The 27,608-nt window shown below is 37.0% G+C and overlaps 1 protein-coding gene across 3 annotated transcripts; it reads right to left on the bottom strand.

Annotated features, from left to right (window-relative positions):
* On the bottom strand, positions 1–27,608 carry IL15 (interleukin 15). Of its 3 annotated transcripts, none has more exons than XM_061354124.1 (7): positions 27,459–27,608; positions 18,150–18,279; positions 3,630–3,739; positions 3,058–3,139; positions 2,552–2,593; positions 905–1,048; positions 1–329 (listed from the first exon to the last, which is right to left on the bottom strand). In XM_061354124.1, the coding sequence occupies exons 2-7, from the start codon at positions 18,210–18,212 to the stop codon at positions 216–218; spliced, it is 555 nt and encodes a 184-aa protein (XP_061210108.1). In that variant the 5' UTR covers positions 18,213–18,279; positions 27,459–27,608; the 3' UTR covers positions 1–215. The 3 variants fall into 3 exon arrangements, with proteins under 3 accessions (XP_061210108.1, XP_061210107.1, XP_061210109.1); XM_061354123.1 differs by lacking the exon at positions 27,459–27,608 and adding an exon at positions 27,102–27,287; XM_061354125.1 differs by lacking the exon at positions 27,459–27,608 and adding an exon at positions 21,737–21,771.

Genomic DNA, 27,608 nt, shown 5'->3' with positions numbered 1-27,608 from the left:
AAGCTTTAAACGCTGTGAAATCCCTTTCGTTTATAATACATAAGTAATATAATTTGCATGTATTCAATATACAATGATTTTATTATTCCTTTTTTACATGTTATGCTATGTAAGTAAGATTGTGGGTGATGTTCATTCCAGTTTATTGCTGGTGATAATCTAATTTCTCTGAGGATCTTTGTGGAGGAATCCTCTTCCCAGCTTGTGTCTTTTGGTCAGTGCTTGCATTCCCTCTGTATGACCTTTACAAAACTCTGTATAAATTCTGTAAAACCTTTTTCTTCATACTCTTCACATTCTTTGCATTTTGATGATGTTGTGGAATTCAACTGAAAAACAAAATGTAATAGTAAAGCAGGGGACTGACCTATTTGTTCTGCTAGAGAACTAGCTCTTTGTCTTGTTCTTGTGAATAACTCCAATGTAGTCAATGGCTACAGAAAGTGTTGCTGGAGGCTTCCATGGTACTTGTGTGTGCAGCTTCCTGCTTGCTTTCTGAGTAGAATCAACTTTTAAAAACACAGCATTTCAGTGAGAGGTGCAAGTGGCTGTCCCTTTGAAAACTAAGATATTTCTTTGTATGTGTCTGAGCATACCTGACTTTAGATGCTGAAGTTACAAATTGTGATGTATGCATACAGGTTCAAACACTCTGACATATGTATGCAAGCACAGTCAAAAGAATTTGCTTTGATGGGTGTCTTTCTGAAACACACTAAATTCTGTATTTCCATCGTGGTATGTGTAGATTTTTCACTGTTACATGTACAGGTTACTAGATTTTATTTGCTTTACTCTGTACAATCCCACTTTTTATATAACAAAAGCAGTATTTCTGCTACTGAAGAAACATTTTTTATTTGCTTAGATTTTTTCTTTTCCATAGACTGCTGGTGTTTCTTACCTTGTTAGTTTCTAAGCTAGCGTTTCCATTTTTCCATATGTTCAATACATCCTGTGTCTTACTACAGTTTTTGATAAGACATTCTTGAAGAATCACTTTTGTCTCTAAGAAAAAGCATCTTATTACAGGTTCTTGGCATTCTGTCTGAAAAAAAAAAGTAAGTTCTACTATTAAAAATAAATAAGTAAATGTAAGATATAACTTATCACAAAGTAGATCGTATTTCTCTACTGGATCTTTTCCTACTGTTCAAATACTTATAAGTATCTCCAAAGATTGGCTGTGAGAGTGTTAGTGTTAGTTAAGAACATTGTATTTGTTAAACATAAAGACCATCCAATATGCTGAGGTGAGTTGTAGTGCCTTGGTGAAGAACATACGAAAATATTTAATTAGGCTAGGAATTTGGGATATAAATAAGCATAGTGAATTTAAATTAATATTATTCTTTGCAGTTCTTACATTTTCAGTCAGAGATCTGAATTCAGAATAGGTAGGTGAGAAGTGAAATTAAGAACCAGCAGGGCTACTAATTTCTCCACCAAGTCAACAATAAAGCCAAGAATAACTCACAGGTTTTCTGACCATAAGAAAAACTTTGTGACATTATCAGCTATTAAGTCAGCTGTTACAATGGATGAATCTCTGGCTCAGTTCACTTAAGAGAATGCGTGTGTGAAAACAAATGTGCATGTTTTGTGACGTTTTTTCTGTCATGTACAGGGCTAACCATACAGACACGTCAGACTATGCTTCCTCAGGCTTGCCAGATCCACTGAATACATCAGTGTTACTGCGTTCTGCATGCACACTGAGGCTGTTCTGCACTGAGGTAGTCAGTCCATCATTTCCAGGAAATCCTTGATTAACTCTTTATGTGCAGTATTCATGTATTTTCTGTTTGGCACTGTTCTTGTGTGAAAAGTTTGTGGTCAGGAAAGCAGTGTCTCAGAAGCAGGCTACTACCACAGTAATCAATCCAGCCAGTTCCACCAGGGCTCTACCTAAAGTGAACTCTAGGAGTGGGATATTGGCTGTATTCATTTTCTTGGTGGGATGCATGTGTTCTATGGAGTGCAGACTGACTTCCACAGCTACAGGTTCTATGATTATATGAAGAACTACATTGGCAAATTAACATAATTCATCCCTTGCAGGATAATTTATAACCTACAACTACTAGAAGTCTAAATCCTTGACAGTACCTAAGTATTTGCTGTTGAGCTAAAGAATGACAAAAGATGAGAAATGCACAGGTAGATATATTCCATATTCCATTTCTCCAGAATTTTATTCCATAAAATAGTGCATGGTGTTAAATAATCATCTTTGGAAGTATTTCCTTTGTCACTTTTTTCCTCCCTCAAATTACAAATGAACACCAACATTATTTTAACAGGGTTTGTTTAGGATAATTTTGGATCATCCCTTTTAATAGACTAATTTTAATAGCTGGTGATTCAATAAAAATAATACCTGCTTACATAATTTATCATAAGTACTTAACAAAACTGTTTCTTCCAAGGCAAATTATTTGATTGCTGAAACTTTTATCAATATAACCAAGGCTGCCTTAGGAGTAAGTTGTAGTGAAGAAACAAAGCTAATATATTAGACCAGTTGTGGAAAAATTTTGACTTGACTTACATCCTCATCTGTGTCTGCAGTATATAAACTGACATCAATGTCCTAAAAGAAAACAAGAGTTAGAATTTTGAACATTAACGAAGTTTTACAGATAATAAAGTTAACTGCAAGACATGGATTAGCTCCAAATAAAAAGACACAATCCATCCAGGTACTGGGAGCCAGCAAGTCAGGGTATCTTAAAGTTACCTAGTAACCTGTGTGGAGGACTCATCAGAATAGAGTCCCACAGTACTTTCTCCTAACTAGCAAACTCCCAAGCCCACTGCCCCTTTTCTTAGGAAAAGTGAGAAAGAAAATAATATTTAATTCTATGCAGTATTTGGTCAACCCCAGTTCCCTTTAGCCTTCCAGTCCTTTGCTTCTACCCATGAAACAGCATTAGACAAACACCATCCCTTTCCCTGCTTCCTGTCACTGACACTTCTCAGTCAAGTACAGTGATGAATATTTAATTATGTCTGTTCTTATGATTATATGAAATGCTGACTACTTTATGCACTTACTTTGGATGCCTTGATCTGCTCCAAATCTTTCAGAACTTCTGCCCACTTGCAATGACCTGCTGCTGTCTTTGGTACATAAGCACTAGAACAAGAGCACCAGTGACCATTAGCCTAAACAGTAGGTATACAAGTTTATGCTGAAAACAAGACTCAGAGCTTAAGATACTATAGATACATAGTTTACATGTATGCATAAGTAAATGTGTAGGGCAAGTATATTTGACAAATCATATAGATTCAGAAAAACTATCTCAGTTACACACTGTATAAGTAATCAATGAGTTTTTTGGAAAGAACAGTTTTATAGAACGTAATGCAAGAGAAGGGTTCAACTACTTAACATAAAATTCTTACAGTTCTTTTTAAGCATACAAAAAACTCACAAATTTCAAAGTCTCTTATACTCAAAATTTTCCACACCCTGCTACTATGGAATTTCTACCTTACACCCTGTGGGAATTTTATAAATTTCATTTGCATTTTAGAAGTACTTTTTTTGTGTACAGGAAAATTTCCTCGTGCTATGGATAACACTGTATTTACTGTATAATTAACATTGACTTTGTAGTTACCAGAGGAAGAAGATGATTAGTCCCTTCTCATTCTTTAAAAGGCAAAAGAAATGGCTGTTCAGAAGAAGATACAGCTGATATTGCAGACAAATACTTTTCAGGTGTGTTTTCTGAAAGACACAACCAAAATTATAGCTCGTCACAATCTGATTTCACAGAATTTTGCTGTAGTACTGACTTAATTAGCCAATTTGACAAGACACCCAATCAAGACAAGACTACCTGTGCGTAAATTGAAACTGATCTGTAGCTTGCAGAAATATGTAATCAGTTCACAAAACAGTTGGCGGAAAATCAGATGCTGGAGATGCATTGCAAAATTTCAACTCATCCTGGGCTCCCGATTTATTTACCTGTTCATACTGCAGACTGCAATTTAATGCAGGGACAACATTAAAGAACTTTTGCTTTGTTTTTCTCCCTAGAGAGCTTTCCCCTGGCTACCTTCTGCCAGCTAAATGCTCTGAATTACCTACAATTACAACATCACTTACAATATTGTCATTCATATATGAGAAACTGCACTGAATACATCAAATACTATAGTTATGTGTCTAGATCTTAAATGTAATATTTAGATACAGTATATATTCATACTTCTTTATGTAGTGTATGCATATCTAATACTGGGAAGTGACGCATTGAAGAATTCTGTTAGTGGAGTCTGACAACTGAAAATAAGGAGGAGCTGTGAGATGTGCATTGACCATCAGCAAACATTTCACTGTGCGCAGCCTGTGAACCTTTGCTCCAGAGTCGCAAGCCCTTTGATTTCAGCTACTGCAGCTCCTTCACAGAGCTAGGTTAATTATCAGCAACTGTACTTTTGATCTAAAGTTTGACATCTTATCATATGTACAACACATTTTTATTAACTAACTTAATTTCTTGAGCAGTCATGTATTTACATACTAACTTGCAAGTGAATATTTAAAAATGGACCAAAGAACATAATAAAGCAAGATCTAGCATTGTGCAGTCATAAATATATTGAGATGAGAGCTCATTCCATATTTTGCCTATATATCGCATAGGGCAGTTGGAACTAGATGACCTTTTTTAAGGTCCCTTCCAACTCAAACCATTCTATGATTTTGTGATTGTCAGTTTTGCAGCTAAGTTACTGCAAGCTGCTTGATCTACTGGCAAATTTGTAAATATTTTTCGTTCTCTTAAATAGAAAATGTTTTAAATACATTACAAATATTTTGTTTTCAAAACCCATAGATATAGCTGAAATAGCATAATAACCTAATCAGTACATAAATTTCCACACTCTATCAGGTAAAGCGGTGCCAGACCCTTTTATCATTTGTCCAAAACCTGTTAAGCAAGTTTATACATGAATGATAAACAGATAATCTAAATTACAATAAGACCACAGCAAGTAATTATCTATTTTTTGAACCATTTCAGTAGCGATAATGTTGTGCTGTTACCCAAAGTATGAGCTAAATCATTTTATTACAGTATGACAGAAAGGCTGTAAACTTCCACAATTAATATTGTTTGATCTAAATTCTTCATGGTTCATTTTGTTTGTTTGTTTGCTTGTGTATAAATCTGCACACTGACTGACTTGATTTGATTTGCCAGTCATTAAACATTTGTTTATGGCTTTAAAAATTTTATTTACTTGAAGTTTAAAAGTAGCCTTATGTGGAAACCTCAGGTACATTTAAAGAAATAGAAAATCTGATTTGTTGGATACAGCTGAAGAAAATAGTTTTTAATCCCATATTTAAATTTCTTGAAATATTTTAACAAAATTATTTAAAATGTATTAGAAACATTTAAAAAATAGTAAACATTTTGATAACTTTACAAGCTAATTTTTGTCAAATGAGGTGGCTACAAATGAAAATGTGAAAGGCTTATGTTGGGCCCAAAAGCACTTACCAGCTTTGTGTTTCATAGTTAATATTATGGGGCCTTAAAAAGCTTATTTGAGAGGGAGTTCCAGTCCAAATGCATTGTCAAATTTATGCTGTAGAAGGTGAGGCAAATGATACATTAAGGTACCTATTGAATTCTTTTTTTAATACTTGTTCACCGTGATGACAGTGGAACACTGAATGATTTATGTAGTTGTCTTGATCTTTGGTTTTCTTAAATGCAGTAGGCAACAATTTTATTGTAAGGAAATAATCACTGCTAATTTAAAATACAGGTTTTAGAAGTAGCAGAGAACTTGTACTGGTTGTAAAATATATACTTCAAAGACTATTCCATTTGTTTACAGAGAAAGAGGTTCTTGACATCAAATAGATCAGCTGATGCATTCCTTTCAACAAATTAGGGCCATTCTTTAAATAAAGGTCCTAATTAGTTCATCCAAACTGCTACCCAGCAACATAAGAATTGTTAGCTCACTTACATGTTTGCACAAATTATTCTCCTGCCTTGAACACATATTGTTGTAATGTAAATAGTTCCTTTGGCTAGTGTCAGTTTTTGTTTTCTAACTCTGTTTAATCCTTAACCAGTTCCTACCAGTTTTCATTATATCTCTGATACCCTTGTTTTATAGAAGCTTGAACTTTGGACAAGGGAGCAAGCAGCTCATAGTCAAACACATACACGTTTTCATCTGTAGCTTTTGTTCTGATAACATACAGCTCTAAGTTAAGGATTAAAACCTTTGTCAATGAACACATGCTATTCTGAAATACAGATAAGAGATATGATATACATTATAATCTGTTTGGGAAAGGAATACCCTTGTTTTATGTAATGAAGTTAAAAGTAAGCACTTTGAAATCAGACACCACTGAGTAAAATCTAAACCACAGCAGTAGTATTTTTTTAATATTTACTTATTATAAGTAATTTTGATTTTTTTTTTAACAACAAATTGGGGCACATGCTGGATTGCTTACCTTGTGCACAGCCTAGAGCAGTTGCATGTCTCATAGAATAGTTCTACACACGATCAAACATGGGGTAAAGGCTGGACTTGGTGATCCTAAGTGTCTTTTCCAACCTGGTTGATTCTATGATTCTATGAATCCTCAGCTGCTCCACCGTTCTTGGGAATAAGTGCCCTGAAGTGTACAATGTACTGAGATCTCATGAAGAGTTTATAAACTGGTGCTAATGTTTTCACCTTTCATGGGAAATAAGGAACTAGATAGTGGCACTGTTTTCTTCATGACTGTATCATGCTGGTGAGTCATACTTCACTGTGCTTCCCTGCCAGAACTTTATATCCAGCCCTTTCAGAGTCCTGGATTGTTTGAAGAATCTCTCACTATTTAAAACACCACCACCACTTCCTCTCCCACCCCTCCCACCCAAAAAAACCCAAAACAAACAACCACCACCACCAACAACAAAATCTGTAAGTTCTAACCTGCTTAATTTTTGGTTACTTTCAATTTTGACGTGACTTCTTGACGTCTAGCACACAGCTTTTTCCTTGATCAGTCCTTTCTCCCTTTGCTGTAGGTTTTCTGACTAGTCTCAGTGGTGCTGACAGGTGTCACCAGTCCTTTCATTTCACACCCTTGTAAGCAAATCTTTCTCAGACTGCTCTCTCTGTAACAAACCATATTCCATTTTTGTTCATACTTGGCTTTTTGGTTTCCTTTTTCTGTATGTATGATGCGTTGCTATTCTTTAACTTGTTGCCACACAATGTTTTGTTTCTGCTGGGTACTCGCCTTCATTCTCCAGTGCTCTAAATCTTCTCTTTGTTGCTGCTGCAAATTTCTCTCTAAAATCATACCACCTCTAGTCCTTGGTCTAGGTCCAAGTCAACATCTTGGATCTAAAGTATTTTTTTCAGATTAATTTTTAAGTACTGTCTACATTATGTACAGATAAGCTCTGCACCCATTCATTTGCATTGCTTCTGCAATTCTTCTCATTTAGTTTCTCCTTTGCCAGAATAATTACAGCCTCCTTTAGAGAACTCTGCCTCCTCCCCCAACACAATATCATCCTGTGGCTCCTCTGATGTTCTCTTGTTTGTTGCCTCTTTGTTCTCTTGTTTTTTGTCCTCTTGTGCTAGCACTATCCCTTTAAAGGGGACAAGGCACCAAATAGCTGCACAACTAGTGTGCTGCATCTAAGTTTTTACATTGCACGTATTGGAGCTCTTTCTCTATGCACAGAAGCAAAGAAAGCTTTTTAATACTGTAATCTTTAAGACTGGGAAGAAAAGATGGTTTTCCTATTTGTATCCTAGTTTTGTAGGAAAAAGAAACAAACAACAAAACCTTTTTTGTAAGATTTTTTTTTCAGAGACAAGCTGTGGAGAGTAAAGATTTCATAAACTAATGGAAGTGACTAAAAAAAGGAATAGAGCTCATAAAGCAGTACTTCTGAACTAGATAGCTGCTTCAGTATTGAGCCCTTAAATAAGTAATTTTGAAATAAATTTTTCATGGATCATGAGTGAGTTTTAGAGGAAAGACATGTTCTTAGTGCCTTGTGATGGAGTAAATGCTAGAAAACACTGCAAGTCAAGGGAGCAGATTCACTGAAGGACGTCTGTACTCTTTCATTCCTAAGTTCGTCTAGGTAGTGTAAAAGTAACAACCAAAGGGAAATAAAGACCCCTGTATACTAATTAGTGTCAGAATGTATTTATCCTGATGGGATATAATTCAGAGATAAAAACAGAGAACCATAATAATGTACTCTGAAACAATCAGAAACTCTGTAGCAGATGTGACCTATAGGTGCAGCCCTCTAAACAGACTTTGAGATTAATTTCATTTGTGTATCAGAGATGTTGCACATTCACAGAAAGTAATATTTTCCTATGAAGAAATCTAGTACCAGGGACTTAACTGGGAATTACCTTTCCCAATTTTTACACACTAGTCCCATCTATCAAAAAAATGTTTTATAGCTCTGATAATTTCTGCAGCAATCATTAAAAAGTTGCTTCTTTGCTATCATGGTGCCTGAATATGTATGGTTCCACAGCCCTTCTAGTTTCTCTTCTCCCTTCCTACCCATGTTTGCATATAAGTTTATGAAATCAGCCCTCAAACTCCACCAGGTGTTGCCAGCAGCTCTCCTCCTCAAGGTTTGAAGGCAAAAAGCAAGTCTTCCAAGTTTCTGTCTAGCTTATGCTGATCCAAAAAGGAAGTCAATGGAATTACTGAGTGTTAAACTGAATCATATGCTTGAATGCTTGTCTGGATGAGAGCCAAAGCATGCCTTAGATCATTACGCCTTCAAGCCTTTATTTCACAATGCTAAAGTGTTCTCTTAGAAGTTCTGTATTTAGCTAGAGTTAGGCAGGATAAAGCATTTTTGCAGCTGTCATTTTAAAATTGGGCATTCTTTAAAATTCCTATTTTATTACTTCCCTTTCGCTCCCCTCCCCCAAGAACTATAATTTTCCTTCTTTTTACTGCATCGTGGTGACTCTCCTGTGGAGTACTATCTTACCTAGCTTATTCTGCTTGTATGTGCATAGTGCTGAGCTTCAAAAGAGTATTCTCAGTTATCAGCATAGCAGGAAACTTTCAGTTTAATCACTAATGCATTTATGTGTTCTGGTTTGCTTAAATACTTGTCGATTTGCTTTTGACAGTCATCAAGTAGGACTTCCTTCTCCTATATGCTTTTGCTACTTGGCATTTATGCCAGAAAGTAAAGTTTGCAATACCTGTTTGAAAATTGTGCCCAAAGGTCACAGAGTAGTTGCTATTCCACTCAATACCTTAAACTTCAGAATCTGAAATATAAGAAGTTAAATATTTCCTTTGACCTTTTTTTGCAAAACATGTTTGAGACCTGGGGCTTATACCATTGCCTTATTAAGGTGTGTCCTATGCCTGCTTGGCTATAGGCCTGAAAGGAAGTTTGTCCTTCATGCAAAGAATGATCCTATACCTTTCCAAAGGGCCTCACAGTCACAGTGGCAGTGAAACCCAACAGAAGCACTGCAGTATTTAGGGCTGCAGTATTAGTAGTGGAATATAAGTATAAACATTGTGAATTAAAAGCTTTCCTTTTAGTCTGTCTGCTTTTGCTAGTTTGTCATTCACAGCCTCAGAATCACACATACTCTGTGACCACAGGCGTCTTCCACTAATAGCTCTGCTTGAAATGGGAATGCCAGGTTCCTATTTACATGCTTGAAAGACCGGGATGTCAAACATGTTGCATACTCCATAGGTTAGACTTACCCTTTGCATGTCAATTCAGGATCTGTCTTAAACATTTTTTTGCCAGCTGGCAAAATCCAGCCAGAAGAGAAAGCTAATATATGTTGCCTTCTTTTTACATCCTTCCATGTAATGTCAGTCTTCTCAAGGTACTGATCACTTCTTAAATTATGAAAGATCAACTTAATGTGGTTCTGATGCAAATATATATGATATTAATGATAGGTTTGCTTGATAAACACTGTGATTGAAAAATAGAGAAGCCCCAAGCCTTAGTAATGGCAGAATTTATGAGATAAAGGCATAGTCAGTAAAGACAAAATATACAACAAAAAAATCTCATTTGTAGGGTACAGATGGTTGGCTTTGACCATTTATCCCCAAACGACCATCCTCAGGATGCAATAATTAATGAAAAGACCTTTCAGAGTATACTCTCCCAGATTAGTAAGCAGCTCAATCACAGGATATTTGAAATGTAAAAGGCATTAGTAAAACACATAAAAAAAGAGGGAGAACTAGTCAGCACTGAAGTCTGCTTAGCAGAAGGTGTCCTGATCTACATATATATAGTGTTAGACACTCCCTGTAAACATTATTTGTGATATTTTTACATCACAGAACGAAATATCCAACTGGGACGAAAAATACAATTACGGATAAAATTTTTGTGCACTTAGGGGTAGAATGTTGACATAGAAACCAGTCCCAAACACGGAAAATTAAACAGTAAAAAGTATAAAGGGTGTCATACTGATGCATGAGAGTTAGAAAATAGTTTTCACGGGAGCAGCTGCTGGACAAATAATATCTCAGTCCTAGCAAAATACTCATCTCAGAGACTAAATAGTATATGCTAATGCAAGCAAACTTAGAAAGGAAATTATTTCTGCTTTATATTACTCTAAATCACTTAAAAATAACAATGCAGTAAAACTTACAACTGAACAGTCATCCTTAGTCTCTTGCCCCAGGATACAGGAAGATGATTGTTGGAAAAGCTCTAATGTGTGCTACAGAAGCCACCCACTTTCATGTAAATTTTGAATGTATTTTTGTGAAATGAAACAAATTCTGAGATTGCACGATGAGCTACTTTTTCTGTATATATAGTGGTGGATGCGATACAGTCATCATCGTTATTTCAGGTTTCTTCCATTTGTATGGGTGATTGTTTTCCTTCGCTTCTTGGCAGTCAAGCCCAGAATATATAGAAGACTGGAAGAGGTTATGTGTGTGCAAACTAATGAGAGCTCAAGCAATAGTAAATTATAACAAAGTGGTTTCTGTATTGTAGCTCTTAAAAAAAAGAAGAAAAAATGGTAGTCATAGTTCTTAACAGTGCAGCATAGCACTCATTTGGAAAACTTCAAATTTTCTTTCAGACAGGGCAAGTTGAGTCTGTGCTAGTGAGTACATTTATTTAGACAAAAGTACTTTTAAAAGACTGAAAAAAGAACTTCACATAGATGTTAAAAGCAGCTGTATGTAAAATAATTGGCAATACTGCAAAGCACAAATAAATCCCTGGTTGCCTTTATACTATAAAGCTGTGTGGAGCGATATTGAAAAGCAGTAAACTCTTGGATAAAATTACAGGTCTGCATTCTAGGATTTCTTACTTCATCGATTTAACATACAAGATGTTAAGCCAAAAGCAACTCAATTTGAGTGATAATAAATGTTTCTGATATGCTGCTACAAGACACAAGACAAACTGTAAGAGATGAAATGTACATTGTGAGTTGAACTCATGATCACATGGCAAAAAGTCAATCAATTCTATTAATATATATCTATATATGAATTATTTACAAAGCTGTGATTAGCCTTGTTAAATAAAAGGAACGCTTTGGTAGAAAATGTAGCCTGCCAGAAAAATTAGTACTACTTATAAATTGGAAAGTGCACATCTTCAGATCAACACCAGTCAATCAGTCTCATTTTCAAAACAGGCTGCTTTCAGCAGCTCTGACTGAAATAAATTCCCGAATCAGCTGCAGGTAACTGGTTTAGTAAATGTGCCACATCTACCTTGTGGGAAGGCATTACAGGAGGATAAGCTAAAGATAATACTTCCCCATAGCCTCTTTTCAAGCAAGATTTTGATCACGTTTGAATGGTAAAGCTAGGGATTAGTTCAATGTCATTCTAAGCAAAGGCTGAGATAGTGTTTGATCTGACTCACAATCATAGTCTTTTTTTTTGTGGAAAAAAAATAAATTAACAAAGATATTGAGAACTGTGTGTTATACTGTTTGCCTGAGTAATACTGAGTTTGCTGAAAGCAGTATTAGGCCTGCTGTCTTATATAGACTTCTCTTTGCTCTTCCACCATCTTACTGCTTACTTGACACCAAAGGAAGGCAACACTGTGAAATAATTTGCTTTGTTTTGTTTCTAAGACAAGATAATAAATTTTGGTTTGGCACATATTCACTCGAATGCCATGTAAGTTCCACATGGTCTTCTTTCAAATTGGTTAGGCCAGACTTAATACTATTATTTGTTTTACACTTGCATATTGAGCCTGAACGTTGCTGTGTCTGCACATGGGGTTTTCTACATTTTGGTTTCAGAGCCTGACTGACATGACTGATCTTTGTCTTAGACCCCTATAGGCAGCCAATAAGAGTTTTGCATCAGAGTGGCCATGCAGGCATCATCTTGTTGAATACCTGTTTTATATTAAATCTACTTTGCACATGTCCTGTACACTCAAAGGACTGCAGAAATTCATGTCAGAAATAACGACTCTTCATTAGCCCCTGATGGTCTTCAGGTAGTATGTACCTCGAGGGTAACTTGTAATAGGCAGATAAGGAAGAGTTGTAGTCCTTACAGGTTAAAAATTCGGTACATATCCCTGATATGAATTAAAGGAGCACACTGAACTTAGGAATAGCAGAGCTGACTGTAAGTAAAAGTCCTCTAGGTCTGGTGTCTCCAATCACAGCCAGTTGTAAATGTCAAGAGAAGAGTATACCGAAACATCCTCCAAAGCTTGTCAGATTCGGGGCTAGTGTTTTCAATTTTATAACTTCCCTAGACTTTTTTCCTGCTGTTTATTGGCATAGATAAATGTTTGCTTTTTAATGGATTTTTTAGACTTTTATGTAGCAGTTTCTTCCAAGCTTACATTTCAAATTTTGACAGGCAATGTTAAGCTCTAACCTTAAAATCTAATGGTAAATAATGTAAAAATACAAAATGTTGCATTAATGAGGCCTCTTCACAATATAATTTTCTAAAGAGTACTGTTTTTACAAGCATGCATAACCTACGGGAACATATCTTCAATTTTTTAGGTTAACTTGAGTTTTGTAAAAGTCACAATATCACTGCCTTGAGTAAATGCACATATTATTTTCAGACATTAAAATGGAACAAATTCTGGTATTTACCCTTTTCCTGAAAACAAGTATTTCATTTATTTGTGTTTTCAATCTATTTATTTTTGTTTCAGTCCAGCAGGCACTATGAGAACATTTTCATCATTTACAATAGCTATTTCAAAACTGAGCAACCTAGCTGAAAAAGAGTAAACAAACTTTCTTCTCTAGTAGTTGGAAACTATAAATTAAAAAAATGCATGGAAGTGCTACCATTTACTAATTCTGATTACCTGGAACAATGTATCACACTTTTAAGATTACTTTTGGCATCAAGGTACATATAAAGTTCTTCAGGGTATATAGTAAAGTTGCATCCCATGACCCAAGCTTGTGATAAGCTGAAGGGATGATAAATATAATCTTATTCTTTCAGCTTCAGTAAGAATGAGGCTTTTGTACTAGTTAAATGCTTAGCATTTTTTTCCCCAAAGATGTTTCCTTGTCCTTCAGAAAACCTGAGCAAAAAGAATGACCTATTACTTTGAGAATGCATCCTTTTTCTTCTTTATCAGAAATAGTTTAGCTAATCATATTAAATTCACACAAGACAAGTTTCAAATATTCCTTGAACATGTTACTTCAATTCCCATTTATTTGGAATTAAAGACTGACCAAACGTGTAAGTAAATTACAAAACAAACAAGCAAGTAAAGACATCACTCAATATCTGATAGGATAAAACATTGCAATAGTTAAGAATCTGAATGTGTATGTTACAAAAATGCTTAAGAAATGTGGCTCATTGTTGTGGGTTTTATTTTCTGTTAGAAATACTATTTTTAAAGAAAAGGCTTCTTTCCTTTGCAAAAAAAATGTAGTGGTTATGTGAACTAGAGAAAATGACCTTTTCTTTAGAACAGAACTGAAATATAAATATAAATCAAAATTAAGATCCATGATTTAAATGAAGGGGATTTTTTTTTGCTGATATTTCAGACAGGACAGGTCTTAAATTGCTTTGAGATAAATGAGTCCATGTTCTTGGATGATACTGTACTTAAACTATGGTATGAGCACTCAGCTGTTAGGAAACGTACTTGCAAAAGCCTTCAGAACCTAGAAAGCACAGGGGATCATTACTAGCCCTCCATCTTGTGGATAAACTTATTGCTGAACAATCACTTCTACTAAGTGTAATACAAAGCTTGAGTTGGCACTCTCAACTTTCATGCTTCACTTTCAACACTTATCTAAGTCAGAGTGGTAGTCAAATTATCCATTGGTTTATTGTTAAAAGTTGTCACATATGCACAGCACATAAATCTGTGTTATTGTCAAGATATTCATCTTTAGCTGGTTGAAAACTACCAGAGAACTACTTTGTCCTCACTATGACCTATGTGTCTTGAAATTGCACACAATTTTAAATGAGACCTTAAATATTCATGTGCCATTTAAATTATACAAAATAATCTACAGACATCCATAGAATCTTATGAATCTGAGAGAGATTTTCAGTTACATAATGGCTAGAGATGACTGGAAATTTTGTCCTTCAAAAACAGGAAAAGATTAAAAAAAAGGAAGACAGGTAAAAAAATTATTTTAAAAGTAGAACATGAGAAAAGCTTCACAAAGATTCCCTCAGGAAAAATTCTCATAGATACTTGAAGAGTGAATATATCAATAATGTATCATCATACATTTATAATATGTTCAGGTTCTATTAGATAACAAATGTTAGTGGTGTAGGGGGGTTTGTGTACAATATACAAGTTAAGTGGTTTTCAATATGGAATAATATGAAAGACAGAGTAGGAAAGCCAGTAAAGCTGCCTGGGTTATAGGTATCCAACTGCTGAAGATTGTTTTCTCAAAGATCCAGACAAATTTGAATACTAGAAAGGAGAGCTCTACTTTGTGTGCTGATCAGCTAGAGAGAATGTAATTGCAACAGTAGATACCCATAACAGATTTTTTTATGCCTGTGTGGAATTCAGAGCTCTTCACTAGGGTTTCCCTATATTCTCTCTAGCTTCCAGCAACTGGCTTCTAGCTGGTAAGCAAATGAAAGCAAATGGCTGGATTTTAAACTACTGACTCCTATGGGGAGAAATGATGGCATTAGCCAAGGAATGCATATAAAACCAATGTCTGTAGTGATAACTCTACTGTTTTATATTCCCAAAATATTTTTGATTAATCAAGGTAGGCATCCATTCAGTTACAGAATAGATGTGGTAGAAATCACATTCATACCAAAACATGAGGTAGGTTCAGCCTATGAAGATCACCTTCTAGCTCCTGGTGTTATTTTCACATTTCCCAGCACCACTGAAGTTATGGTGCGGAACAAAACCTCTAGAAGGTCTCCTTCATCCTTAAGCAGATAACCAGAAGTATTCTAAGCTAAATTGCCTCATAATAACTTACAAAGACAACATAGATATTTCAAGAGTTCTCCACTTGAAAATGGAACACAAAAAGAATCACGTAAGTACAGCAGCTTGACACATTTTCCTTCAAAAATCTTAAGCTCCTCTCCTGTTCCAAGGTGCCTTCTGAAGCACTTCCTTATACAGAGCTTTCTATTGAGAACAGTCTTCAGTTCTACTCTTTCTCCCTCTGGTCTTTGCCAGCTCCAGCTTGCACATCACTCTTCCTCCAACACATATGCATACACTGTGTTTCTGGCTAGAGGAATAAGTCAATCCCCCTCATAAATCAGGACTGCAAGGGCAGATGTATTTCACATCATTCAGTACTACACCCCAAATGCTTCATCACATCCTGAAAACCTTTACGTTGAAAAAGTCCAGCCTTTATGAAAGAGTGGGAGTGTTCCTGAGATGAAGTTGTCAATGAAAATGTCTCCTTAAAATCAGGCCAAATTTAATATCTCCACTGTATTTCCTTCAAGTTTTACCATACAAATTAAATAACTGTGTGTTCTGTAATAAGCATTTGTTTCAACATTTACAGAAAATGAACTAATGGACTGACTTACTAAAGTCTTTATATTTTAATCTCAAAATTAACCTACACAGAGTCTTCGTAAAGGTACGTGTCTCTTACTCTAAATAGACTCTTTCTGCATGATATTGTTAGCTCTCATGTATTTGAATTCTATTTTTAGAAAGAGTGAATGCAATAACATTTTAACTATGTAATATAGCAGAAACAGAACCAAGCACGTTGATTCATGCACCAATTACATTAGAATAGCTTAATGCATCCCTTTAATATTCTAAAGCCTTGTGGGTTTTATAGAGCTGTAAGATCTTTTAAGATATTTTCTAGGAATAGGGTCTGGTATAAATTTTCTTCAGTAGTTGTATTCAGACCTGATAGCAACACACTGTATATCAGAATCTCAGTAGTATATGAATGATTTTGAAGGTTTCTGGAAAAAAATTTGCTCATTACTCCTAACCATCTCGGATGTGATGGGGCAGATTTACATTTTTCTAAATTTCCTACCTGCTTTTAATTGTCCTCCATGGGTCTCCAGGAGCTAAGCAGAAGTGAGCAAAACCAAGCACAGGAGATCAAAATCAGTGGAGCAAAATACCATAAAGCTCTAGCTGTGTTTGTTTACTTTAATTGTAATGATTGCCTGAAGGCATGAATTTCTCAATCCATAGCATATTCATATTCCTTTTGGTTTACAATTGCAGAAGATATGGATTAACATTCAGTCAGAGGATAAGCTCAGTTCAGGGAGACTTACTGAGTCATTTCCAAAGTGGGTAAAATTTTGCCAGCAAATTTTCACTAATACACAGTCAAACTCTATATCTGATTTTTGTCTTTTATAAGGTACAGTGAATAATAGGTATTAATTTCAATAATTTATATGCTACTTAGTTGCTTGAATATCAGCATGATGAATATCAGAAAAAGATAATAGCTTTGCTGAAACAAACTCATTGTATCTGCCTCTGGATTTTTTAATTTTTTTTTTTTTTAAACTGTCACTATCATCTGCATATTGAAAAACTGAAAATTTTGAGAACTTATGCACTGTGTTAATGCTATACTGCTTTTTTTCTAATGGAAGCAAACTGCGAACATCCATTAAAATGGAACCAAGTGTGCTACTGGCGATAGGCTACTAAGCCAAGCACTTTGCAATGACACCTAGGCCAGGTTTCAATAGTCTTGAGACACTGCTTTTTCTGCCTGCCTGCATATTAGGAAGACTGGCTTTGCACAGGGACCAATCTGTCCACAGTGCAGTATGCTGGCAGGGAGGGATGGGGCTGTGAAGACATTATGGAAGAGCCATGGTGGCAGGGACGTATGCTTGACTTGAAACCCTGCTTCAGCTCTTGCACAGATGAGGGCCCACAGCTGAGGCACTCAGTTTTTATCTCCATGGGAAGGTACCATGCAGGCAGATCTCTGTTCTGCTTGTTGCCATTGGACAATCAAACGGGAGAATCCCACCTCAGGTTGCCACACCCCTCAGTTGCAGAAGGGAACTCCCTCACTGCTCAGGAAAGGAGCCTACCTGGAAGAAGGGAAGGCCAGTGCAGAGCTGCACGTGAGCCTAGGGGGTACTGAGTGCCGTATGATAATACCTTCTGGGTTATAACAAGGTCACCTGGCCATGCTGCGCAGTGGAAATGCAACTGATACCTAATCACCTAGAAAGTATGTTGGGAGGTATGAATAGTACTACGGAGGCTGGAAAATTGATGAACAGAGGCTAAAAACTCACGTATCAAACACTTGGGGTTCAGGGTTTATAGTCTTGCATGTTACAAAAGGTCAGCTAGACAGAGACATAAGTCCAAGCAAAAGAAAAACTCTCCTAGAACTTGCTGTGCCACAAATAAACTGAAAAATGTGAAAAAATCCAGACATATTTACTATGAAATTCTGGTACAAATGGACAAGGAGTGAGAAAAACAGCAGAAAATTACAGGGTGCTAGTGATCTCATTTTTGCAAGCCTTAGATTTGTTATATTACCTAGCTTTCTTGTTGGGCTGTAAAATAACATTTAAAGCTGTCCTGAAATTTCCTAAAATGTCATGTTTAAGTGACACTTACCTGACTCTCCAGCCTGCTCAGTGCCCTGGCAGAGTTTTGTGTTGGTTGCACCATCCCCAGCATCCTGCCTGCTGAATCATTACTCAGAACAGAAGCACAGAATCTGTATCAGGAAAGTACACTGTGGGATCTAAATGAGGAAAAAGCATATGTAATGTGGCAATAGAGTTCTGAGTGTCTCTCAGCCCATTATTAAGATCATCCAAAGCAGGAAGTTGCTGAAATTTCACAAGTAATTATTGCAAATCCCTTTAACTTTTCTAAATTAAAGAAAAACACAAGACAGACTTTCTGAAAGTGTTATTTTTGTCTAGATAATAGAGACTCATCTTTGAATTTTGCAACGTAAGGGGTGTTCCCTCTTAAGAATCTATATTGTCATCAAAAGATAATTTTTGTGACTTCTGATGATAATCAGAAGAGGGATTGTAGCCCAGGTAGCTATTATTAAAGTCATTGATATCAATATAATTCTACTTTTTATAAAGGGCTGGTAGAGATCTCCTGTTACAGCACAGCATGACAATTGCTTTTAATAGTTGCCTTTTACATAGGCACAGTACAGTCCAGCTGTGTGGTTTTACTTTTGGTCTCCCTTATAAAATAAATTAGAAGAGAATAAATGAGATGAACCAAGGCTGGGTCAGCAGCAACCCACTATACCATTTAAGCAGTGTTTTCCTAGTAAGGATCACGGCAACTGTTTAACGCAGCTCATTCCCCATTTCATTTACCTTTTTACAGATGACACAATAAAAGGAGTCCCAATGCAATCAACAAGAAATAATTTTTTGAAGGAGCCTACTTATGGAAGCTGTGGAAGCTCCATCCTCAGAGGTATTACAAATCAACCAAGACTGGAGCAAACTGCTCTAAATTTGAAGTTAGCCCTGCTTTAGATGGGAGGCTGGAAGGGGTGACCTGTAGATGCTTTTTCCAACATAAATTATTCAATGAATTAGGCCTTGAATTAAAAAATCTGATGGAGGAGGGAGGAAGAAATATACAAAAATGCACAGATGTGTGATTGTGTGAGCATTATTTTTTTAGAAAATTAAACTAAACACTGATAATTTCAAAGATATAGGCTAGGAATACAGTCCTATTTCTATATAGGTAAAGGGACTATTGCCTACAGTTTTCTTAGGGCCTTCTGCAGCTGGGTCTCAAATAGTAAGACTCTTTCAGTTGCTTTTGGTTTGGTCAAGCTGAAATTGTTAGAGCTGAAATTTCCAACACTGAATTACTTTCTCAGGCTAGTTATTTTAAGTTCCATCAAGAGTAGTTCAGTCATTTCAAAAAACAAATTAGCAGAAATATGCATTTCTTTTATCTAAAGAAAATGATTATAACCATCTAATTAAAGCTGTGCTTTTTAGTAATGTGTTCAAGTTTGGCAGCCTAGAAAACCTGCATGAACTTGGCTAACTCGTGAGTGCCTTAGTTTACATAATTGTGGAAGTGATTTGTTGGCACTGTGTAGTTGGTCTCCAGCAGTCTCTTCACAATGAACATAATCCATCTTGGAAGCTCAGAGGCAAGCAGAACTCTTTGTATTTCCTACAGGAAAAACATGGTGAATGCTGAAGAACAGAAATCCATGATGCTGCTGGTACACAGCAGTGGAATTTGAGTACTATGAATGGAAAGCACTGCAAAGAATTAAGAAAGGGTAGAGGTGAAAGGAAGAAGGGAAGGTTGAGTGGAGCATAAGGATTTATGAACACTAAGCATATTCTTGAGAACTTGAAACTCAATCCCATGCTCACTGCTTTCCCATGAGTTCATAATTTTTAAAAGGTATTAAATCTTTAATCACAGAAGCTGTGGCTGCCCCCTCCCTGGCAGTGTTCAAGGCCAGGTTGGATGGGGCTTTGAGCAACCTGGTCTAGTGGAAGGTGTTCCTGCCCATGGCAGGGGGGGTTGGAACTGGAATACCTTGCTGGTCCCTTCCAACCTAAACCATTCTATGATTCTATGATGTAACAACTTCCTTTTTCTCTCACAAGATTGATGAACAAAATGGATTCTGTTCACTAAATGGACCAAGCTTTTGGAAAAAAAAACAGTATATAAATGTCCTTATTTAAACGTGAAAGATGTATAGAAAATGAGACAGAAGATCACAGAAAGAAAAACATGAATTCAATGAAAAAGGCAGCTGAAAGCAGCCCTGAAGAGGAGTCCCATCTCTGCCTTCATCACCATCTTTGTATGATTCAGGCAAGTTCCTTAACCCATATTTTTCACAAGCGGTGATCATTTTCTAAGTTCCCTCCTACAACAAATCTAGACTTTCAGTTGCTTTGTGTATCTGCCTTTAGGATGAGGTGTTTCATGGTCCCCAAGTATATATTTCTAGTCATAGTCAGTTAGCTCAGATGCATGTTTCTCCGATGTAGATGCTGCAGTTTGAAGAAATGAGTGCCCTCTACAGAGTTTAGTGCAAAAAAGCATTGAGTTCTCACAGCAGCAACAGAATACACTGGGTGAACACAAGACAATCCTTGAAAGTACTAAACAATCTCCTAAAAAATATATATATATATCTATTTCCATGTATCATATACTGGGCCCAAAATCAGTAGGTTTTTCTAATATTCCATTTTTTTTTCAAAGTAAAAATCCCATTTTCTTACCCTTCAGGACTTCAGAGAAAAATGAACTAATTCAAGTCCAAGAAGCAGTTGCATACTATAATGATAGATGCCAAACAGGGAGGGCAAATAAAATTAATTATTCTGGATTTACAATGTGGTGCAAGTAATGTGTAGCAAATCAGACATGGGGCCATAAAAAATACATGAAATACAGAACATCTGCTTTTCCTGGTTTTCCTTGGTTTTATATTTCTATCTATATATTTATATATTCTAGCCAGTGTAAAATCACATTTCTTGGGCCCGTATAACAAATTACTGTGAGATATAGTGCAACTGAAGACAATTTTTATATATTAAAAAAATAGAATTAAATAAAACGAATGAAAGAAAACTGTAAGCAGCAAGGCATCATGTAAACCCCAGTCTAATGATTTCTGCCATCACCAGCATCCACTGCTGGTCATCCCAGGGCAGGATTACACTTGGAATACCCAGGTTGATAACAGAGACCTGTGCAATCTCAGGTGGGCTGCCAGTGTCATCTTCCTTCTCGTCCTCTCTGCTGCCCAGCAGTGATCTACGCTCCATGTGGCAGCCCTGAGTAAAACTAATCATGTTAACTCAGAACTGATCTAAACTCAGGAATATGAAACACTATTTGATTTATTTACCCTGCCAAGAAACAGCAAAATGAAAAACTCCACCTAGCAACAACTACACCATTACCAAAGTACAGTAGCAGGGAAACAAACCATACTTTTTTTTCTTCCACAGGCTACAGTAGATGAGCCTGCAAGAATTACTATGACTCCCATTCCTGTGTTCTTAAAAACACACTACATGCAGTTGTTTTTAACAGATATGCAGAAATCTAGTATTTTAATTACATTCAAACTGAGGCTTCATAGCCCAGGAGAAAGCCAGTATGGCTTATACAAACAGGTATAAGTAGTTATTTTTTAACAGGTGTGCTTACATTGATACTTCTTACTCTCACAAGCAGGTTGATGGCAGTAACCAGCTGCAGCTTTCAGATGTTTCCATGTTCCTTGAACACCTCTCCTTAGTCCTGGAAGGGCAGGTAAGGTTCTTACTTCCTTTTGTAGGGAGACAGACAGTTACACTTTGTCACTTGCCAGAGATAAATGCATACACCACTGGTACAAGTGCCATAATTCTCAGCCAATGCAGCACAAAAAAATGGCCAGAGTTCATATCTGATTTTCCATCATGCTGGTTACAGAATTGATATTATGTTAATTATTAGCAACATGTTAACTATTCATAACAAGTTCAAACACTTATGATATGTGAAATTAAAACTTGTCAGTGTTGTTATTCCTTTACATAAAATGGGTTTTCTACTGCAAGTGTTGTTCATAAGATCATAAGCTCAACAACTGCATCATCATATTTTGTATCTACAACAAACAGGATACGTGGCAGACGGTGACCTGACATCCCTGATGAGTTCAAGTCCTTTCTTCAGCTGAGACAATAAATTTCTCTACACTGTCCTTATTTATAGCTTAAATAGGGAAGAAAATTACTGAGCACTTGACATTCATAGCCTTCTGGCAGAGACTAAAGCCACAGAAACGCCGAGTGTGAACCAATTTTGGCCAGTGGTTTAGAATATGGTGATTCCTCTACTCAGAAATAAATTACAGCCAGTAAATTACATTTACAAAAAGGCACCCTAAAAATCTGGTAAATTCTAGTCATGGGTGCACTGGCTTTGCAACTTTGCTAGAAGATTTTTTTAACAGTCACAGGGTGCAACCCTTCCAGTCTACAGGTATTTTTATAAAGCAGGCTCTTAGAAACAATTTTTCCTTGGGTAAAAATATCAGCGGTTTTTTTGGTAAAGAATTTTTAAGCATTGGCACTGGAGTTAATTGATAAACTATTAAACTGTTAAGTTGCAATTTATAGCAGCTATAATGGCAAGAATATCTGAGTTATCACCCTGTTCTGCCACTAAAGACATACCTCATCTGTTATAGCACAAAATACTGTAAGATGGTTTGTGATGATGCATATATCTTGTTACCTGCTGATAATAACCTATCAGCAGTGACAACAGTTTAATTATATTGCATATCTCCTGCTGGCTTCCAAATATTTCTGCTGCTCTTCACTAATTTCTTGGCTAAAACAAGTATCAGTCTCCTTATTTTACACTAGTACATTTATTTATGAATGGAAGACAGAAAGCTTTTATTATCTGCTGAGGTGACTGAATTCTTTGTATTGTCATCATGATATAAAAAGCCCCAGCTGCCCATAAATCCTGAAGGATGGTGGAGAAAAGGACCCACATCAACTAAGATGTGGAGAAAATCCCAGACTAGACCTCTCACAGGGATGTACAGAATATTATCTCAAAGGTGGCACTCAGCCCTGGCCAAGTGGGGTCTTTGCTTGTATTGATACAGTACAGACAGTTTGAATGAAATGTCTTTCTCTTATCTCTTACTTCTTTTTTCTTTTCCTTCAGGTTCATTCTGGACATGGGATCATAGCACCCATCATGGGAACAGCTCTGGCCCAGCAAGAGCAGAGGACCGTTCAGTAGGCAGGAACCTCTGAGGTGGACACCAACAGCTAAGGCTCAGTGTTTGGCAAAGAAGCAGTGAGAAAGTAAATTGATCTGTGATTAATGATATGAAATCAGAAGTTCTTTTTTCTGTGAAAGAATAATCTGTGTGTCCAGGTATTGGGGATCTCCAACATGGTCCTATCTCTTTCAACTCCAGCTCAAAAAGGAGTTCTAAGCATATATTCGCACGAGGACCTATTAATAATGCTTTCTAGCAGAGTTTGGTCTTTGCAAAGACAGCTGTATCAGCATGTTCATTAATATGTCAGCATTTATTCCTGGAGTGAAATCCTGTCCTATCAAATCCTATGAAATGGGAATCAGAAAACTGGGTTGAGTAAGAAGAATGTCTTTAAATTTTGGAACTCCTGATAAAAATGAAGGTTTTGCTTTATACATATTTCTCTGAATAATGAACAGCTGATAATAAATAATTGATAGCAGGGATTTCTCCCCTCCATTTCTGAGCAATTGCTTTTGTAATACTTTTGAAAACTAGAAATATTTTAGCATGTATGAGCAGCAAATGAGCATATTTGAGGTGTTTTTGCTTTGCCTAACATGCTATAATTTGATGTAGAATATTGAAAATGTATTACAGCAATGAGAATTGGCAGTGCATTACATTCCTGTAGTTAACATAAACTTTGAAGTCACTATTTTCCAGTCTGAGTTTGTAAGTCCATGGAAAACCTCATGAAAAGCATGAATCCAATTCACTCTCCAGGATTTTAGCTTCTACTGATGGTGCAGTCATCATGAAATAGAGGATATAGCAAAAAGACCATGTCATACTAAAAAAAAAAAAAAAGAAATAAAAATGAAGGAATAAAATATGTACTTCTGTGCAGACTAACAAGTTTGTTCCAGCAGGTAAGGTTGGGCTGCTGTTCATTACTAATCTCTACAAGCAATAACACTCTACTGGCCTGCAGAACAGTGATCTGCTTTACACCACAAAACATGTTATTTTGATAAAACAACATGTCTCACAGAGGGGCTGTTCTGGATTGTTCTTTTCCTTGATCTACTGGCTGCAGCAAGCTGAACTACCTCATCACAGAAGAAGGAAACATTTGACAGAACCCTGAACCCGACATTGGAGGTTTGTGTCAAATCTATTACTGGCCATAGCTTGGAAGAGATTGCAAGCAGAAGAATGAACTTTTCGATCTTCAGAAAAATTCTAGCAGTGTGTTATCCACACAACCCAATCCTACCTTGTCATGGAGATCAGGTTAATAAATCAGGACCTGCCATTCATAAACCAACACTGACTGGGCCTGATCATCTGGTTGTTCTGCACATGCCACGTGCATACTCAAGATGATCTGCTCCATAACCTTCCCTGGCATTAACATCAGGCTGACAGTCCTGATCAGTTCCCTGATCTTCCTTCAGCCCTTCTTGTAGGTGGGTGTCACATTTGCCAAATTCCAGTCTACTGAGATGCCTCATTTTGCCCCTTTCCCCCTTCATATCTAGTTTAAAGCTCTTTCAATGAGCCCTGCTAACTCCTGCATGATCATTTTTCTCCTTTGAGACAGGTATGCCTCATCTGTTGCCAGAAGGCCTGGTGTCATGTAGACTGATCTATGGCCAAGCCCCCAAAATTCAGTTGGTGACACCAGGCTCAGAGCCGGTCTGCTGTCTCTTTCTGTTTCTTCTCTTATCATTCCCTGCAACCGGAAGGATAAAGGGGAATACCAGTTGTGCTCCTGATCCCCTAACCAGTTGCTCCAATGGCCAGAAGTCTCTCTTGCTTGCCCTCAGGCTTCTTGCTGCAACTTCATTGCTGCCTGCCTGAAAAATCAGTAATGGGTAATAATCTAAGGGCCATACCTGGATAGGAAGCTTTCTCTTCACATCTTTAACCTGGGCTCAGAGGGGCAGCAGACTTCACTAAGCAGTGGATCTGGTCTACATATTGGGCCCTTTGTTGCTGTCAGAAAGGAGTCCCCTATGACAATGACCTGATTTTTTACTCTACGGAAACTGTTTTGATGCAGGGCAAAAGATAACCTCAGCGACACCTCCATGCTAGATGAACTACTGCTTGGTTCCACTTGCACAGTCTCATACCTATTATGTGAAGGCACCTGGGAAGGTGGAATAATCACAAAGGAGACATGCCTGCTGTGCCAGGCAGGAACTTGCTGCCATTGACCTCTGTCCTTTAAGTTGTTGTGTTCAACCAGGCAGAGAGAGGATAGGGGATCCTCCATATTACATGCTGCAGTCTCGCACTGGGCTGGCAGCTGTGTCAGTTATGGTGGCTGCAGAGCTTGGAGAGGCCATGACTTCCATCAGGTAGATACCGTTGCTCCTTGGTCGAGCTGACAGGGCCCTTCCTGCAAGCCCTTCTGCCTGTGCTGCTGCGCAATCGGCCGCACCACACCCTGCTTGCCTGCTCTGGTGGCTCACGCTCCCTAAAGACTTCTTTTACACACGGAGCAGGAGGCTTGCTCACCATTGCTCCAGGTCCCGTCAGCCACTCACCTAAGCTGCAGGCTTCTGGTGGCTCTCTCAGCTCCTATCAGGTTCCCCAGTTCAAGAACCTCCCTGTGCACCACACTAAAGCTCTTCATGGCCGATCATGCAGGGACTGGAGCTGCTTGCCTCCTTACAATGTTGCACTCTAAAAAGCTTGCAAAGCTGACCTTCACTGTTTGAGTTCATAGAGCTGAATTGATTGTGACAGGCTATAAAGCCATGCTACTTGTTCTTAAAGAGTTTAGAACAGTCTAGTAGGCTTCCAAAGAACGAATTGAATGCCTCTATTGATCTATAAAACTCATTTGTTTATACTAAGTTGATCTCTAATGAAGTATCTCCTTCCAAGATAAAATAATGAAGTGATACCTTCCCATTTATCTAATGCATCATATAAATTGATAACTGTAAAAAGAAACAAACACAGTCATAACAGGCAAAGCAAGTGCTGTGCTAATGACCATTTGGAAAGTATATAAAAACCTACTGTGCTAATTATAATCACAGATTTGTTCTGAAAGATCAGACTCTTAAAAGAAAGCAGCACAAATATACCTGCTATGTACAAAAAGAATCAATCACAAGGTAGTGGTTGTGCAGAGCAAGAAGAATTTCCTAATACTGCCTTTTACAGATGAAATTTTACAGGTTCTAACAATAGAATCCTTCACAAGTTTCTGCCCCACTTCTTTTTCCTCCTGCCTTTATTAGGTGGAAAGGAGTATTTTTAACAACAGACTTATAAGTACATTTGCTTACTCAAATTTACAGGAGACTAATACCTCCCTATTATACTGCTATCAGCTACGTTGTCTCCATATCACTGCTTTCAGTAGGTGTTCACTTGACTGAAGATTTTCAGTTCCTTGCCTGCATTTAATGTTCATTCAAGTGTATACCCTAAGATAGTAAATAACTTTTCTCCCAGCTTTTTATTTCTGTCTTGCTATATAAACCACGGTCACAGCAATATCTGTTTTTTTCTCCTGTTTGCTGTGTAAGTTTGTTAGGAAACAACAATGAATTTTCACCAATTCTCTGTACTTGCTGATGTCTTTCACACAGCAGAAACAGAGAAACAGGTGCCAGGTATAAGGTTAAATACAGCACTTGAGCTCTTTTACATTTATACCAAATCTTACGAGACAATTTTAAAAAACATTAACCAAAACCAGTTGCAAGATAAACGGTGTATTTTTTCAATACAAGAAAGAAAGAAAACCAACATGATGTTAAAAGCTGTAAAATATTCACAAGTCTCAGAAAAGCCATGCAGTAAGCCAGCACAGAAGTTAGAATAAAGTTTGCACTAGTGACAGCAGCAATGCTCCACCCCCTCCTCCTCCGTTCTCTTTTACTTTCAGTTGTTATATAATAATACAGGACTATGTTTGTACTAAATATAACACAGTATTCTCACCACAAAGAGCAGATACTAAGGATTTCCTACTGCTGTTTCTAAGAAAAGTTGAAACGTGGGAAAAAACACAACAAAACAGAACCAAATCGTGATGAAAGACATATACCTGTGATTCAGAAGGCAAGCAAGTGACTGACAAACAAGAGAGGCAGCTTATTGCTGGTCCAAACAGCAACTTTTATGCATGCTACCTCTTATCCTTCCATAAAGGGAATAAAGCGTACAGCTGTCTCTGCACGGTCACTTCCCCGTTGTAGTTTAAATGTATCCTTTCCAGACTGAGCTCTGAAGAGTTGCTTAACTTAGAAGCAAACACTGTAGCTTTATGCTGTAACTCCTCC

The sequence above is a fragment of the Neopsephotus bourkii genome, unplaced genomic scaffold (genome assembly GCF_033783945.1).
Source record: "Neopsephotus bourkii isolate Nb327-2 ecotype Australia unplaced genomic scaffold, CSIRO-AGI_Nbou_v1 NB_718, whole genome shotgun sequence".
In the NCBI taxonomy this organism is placed as follows: Eukaryota; Metazoa; Chordata; class Aves; order Psittaciformes; family Psittacidae; genus Neopsephotus; species Neopsephotus bourkii.
This window is presented reverse-complemented; position numbering and strand designations above follow the sequence as displayed.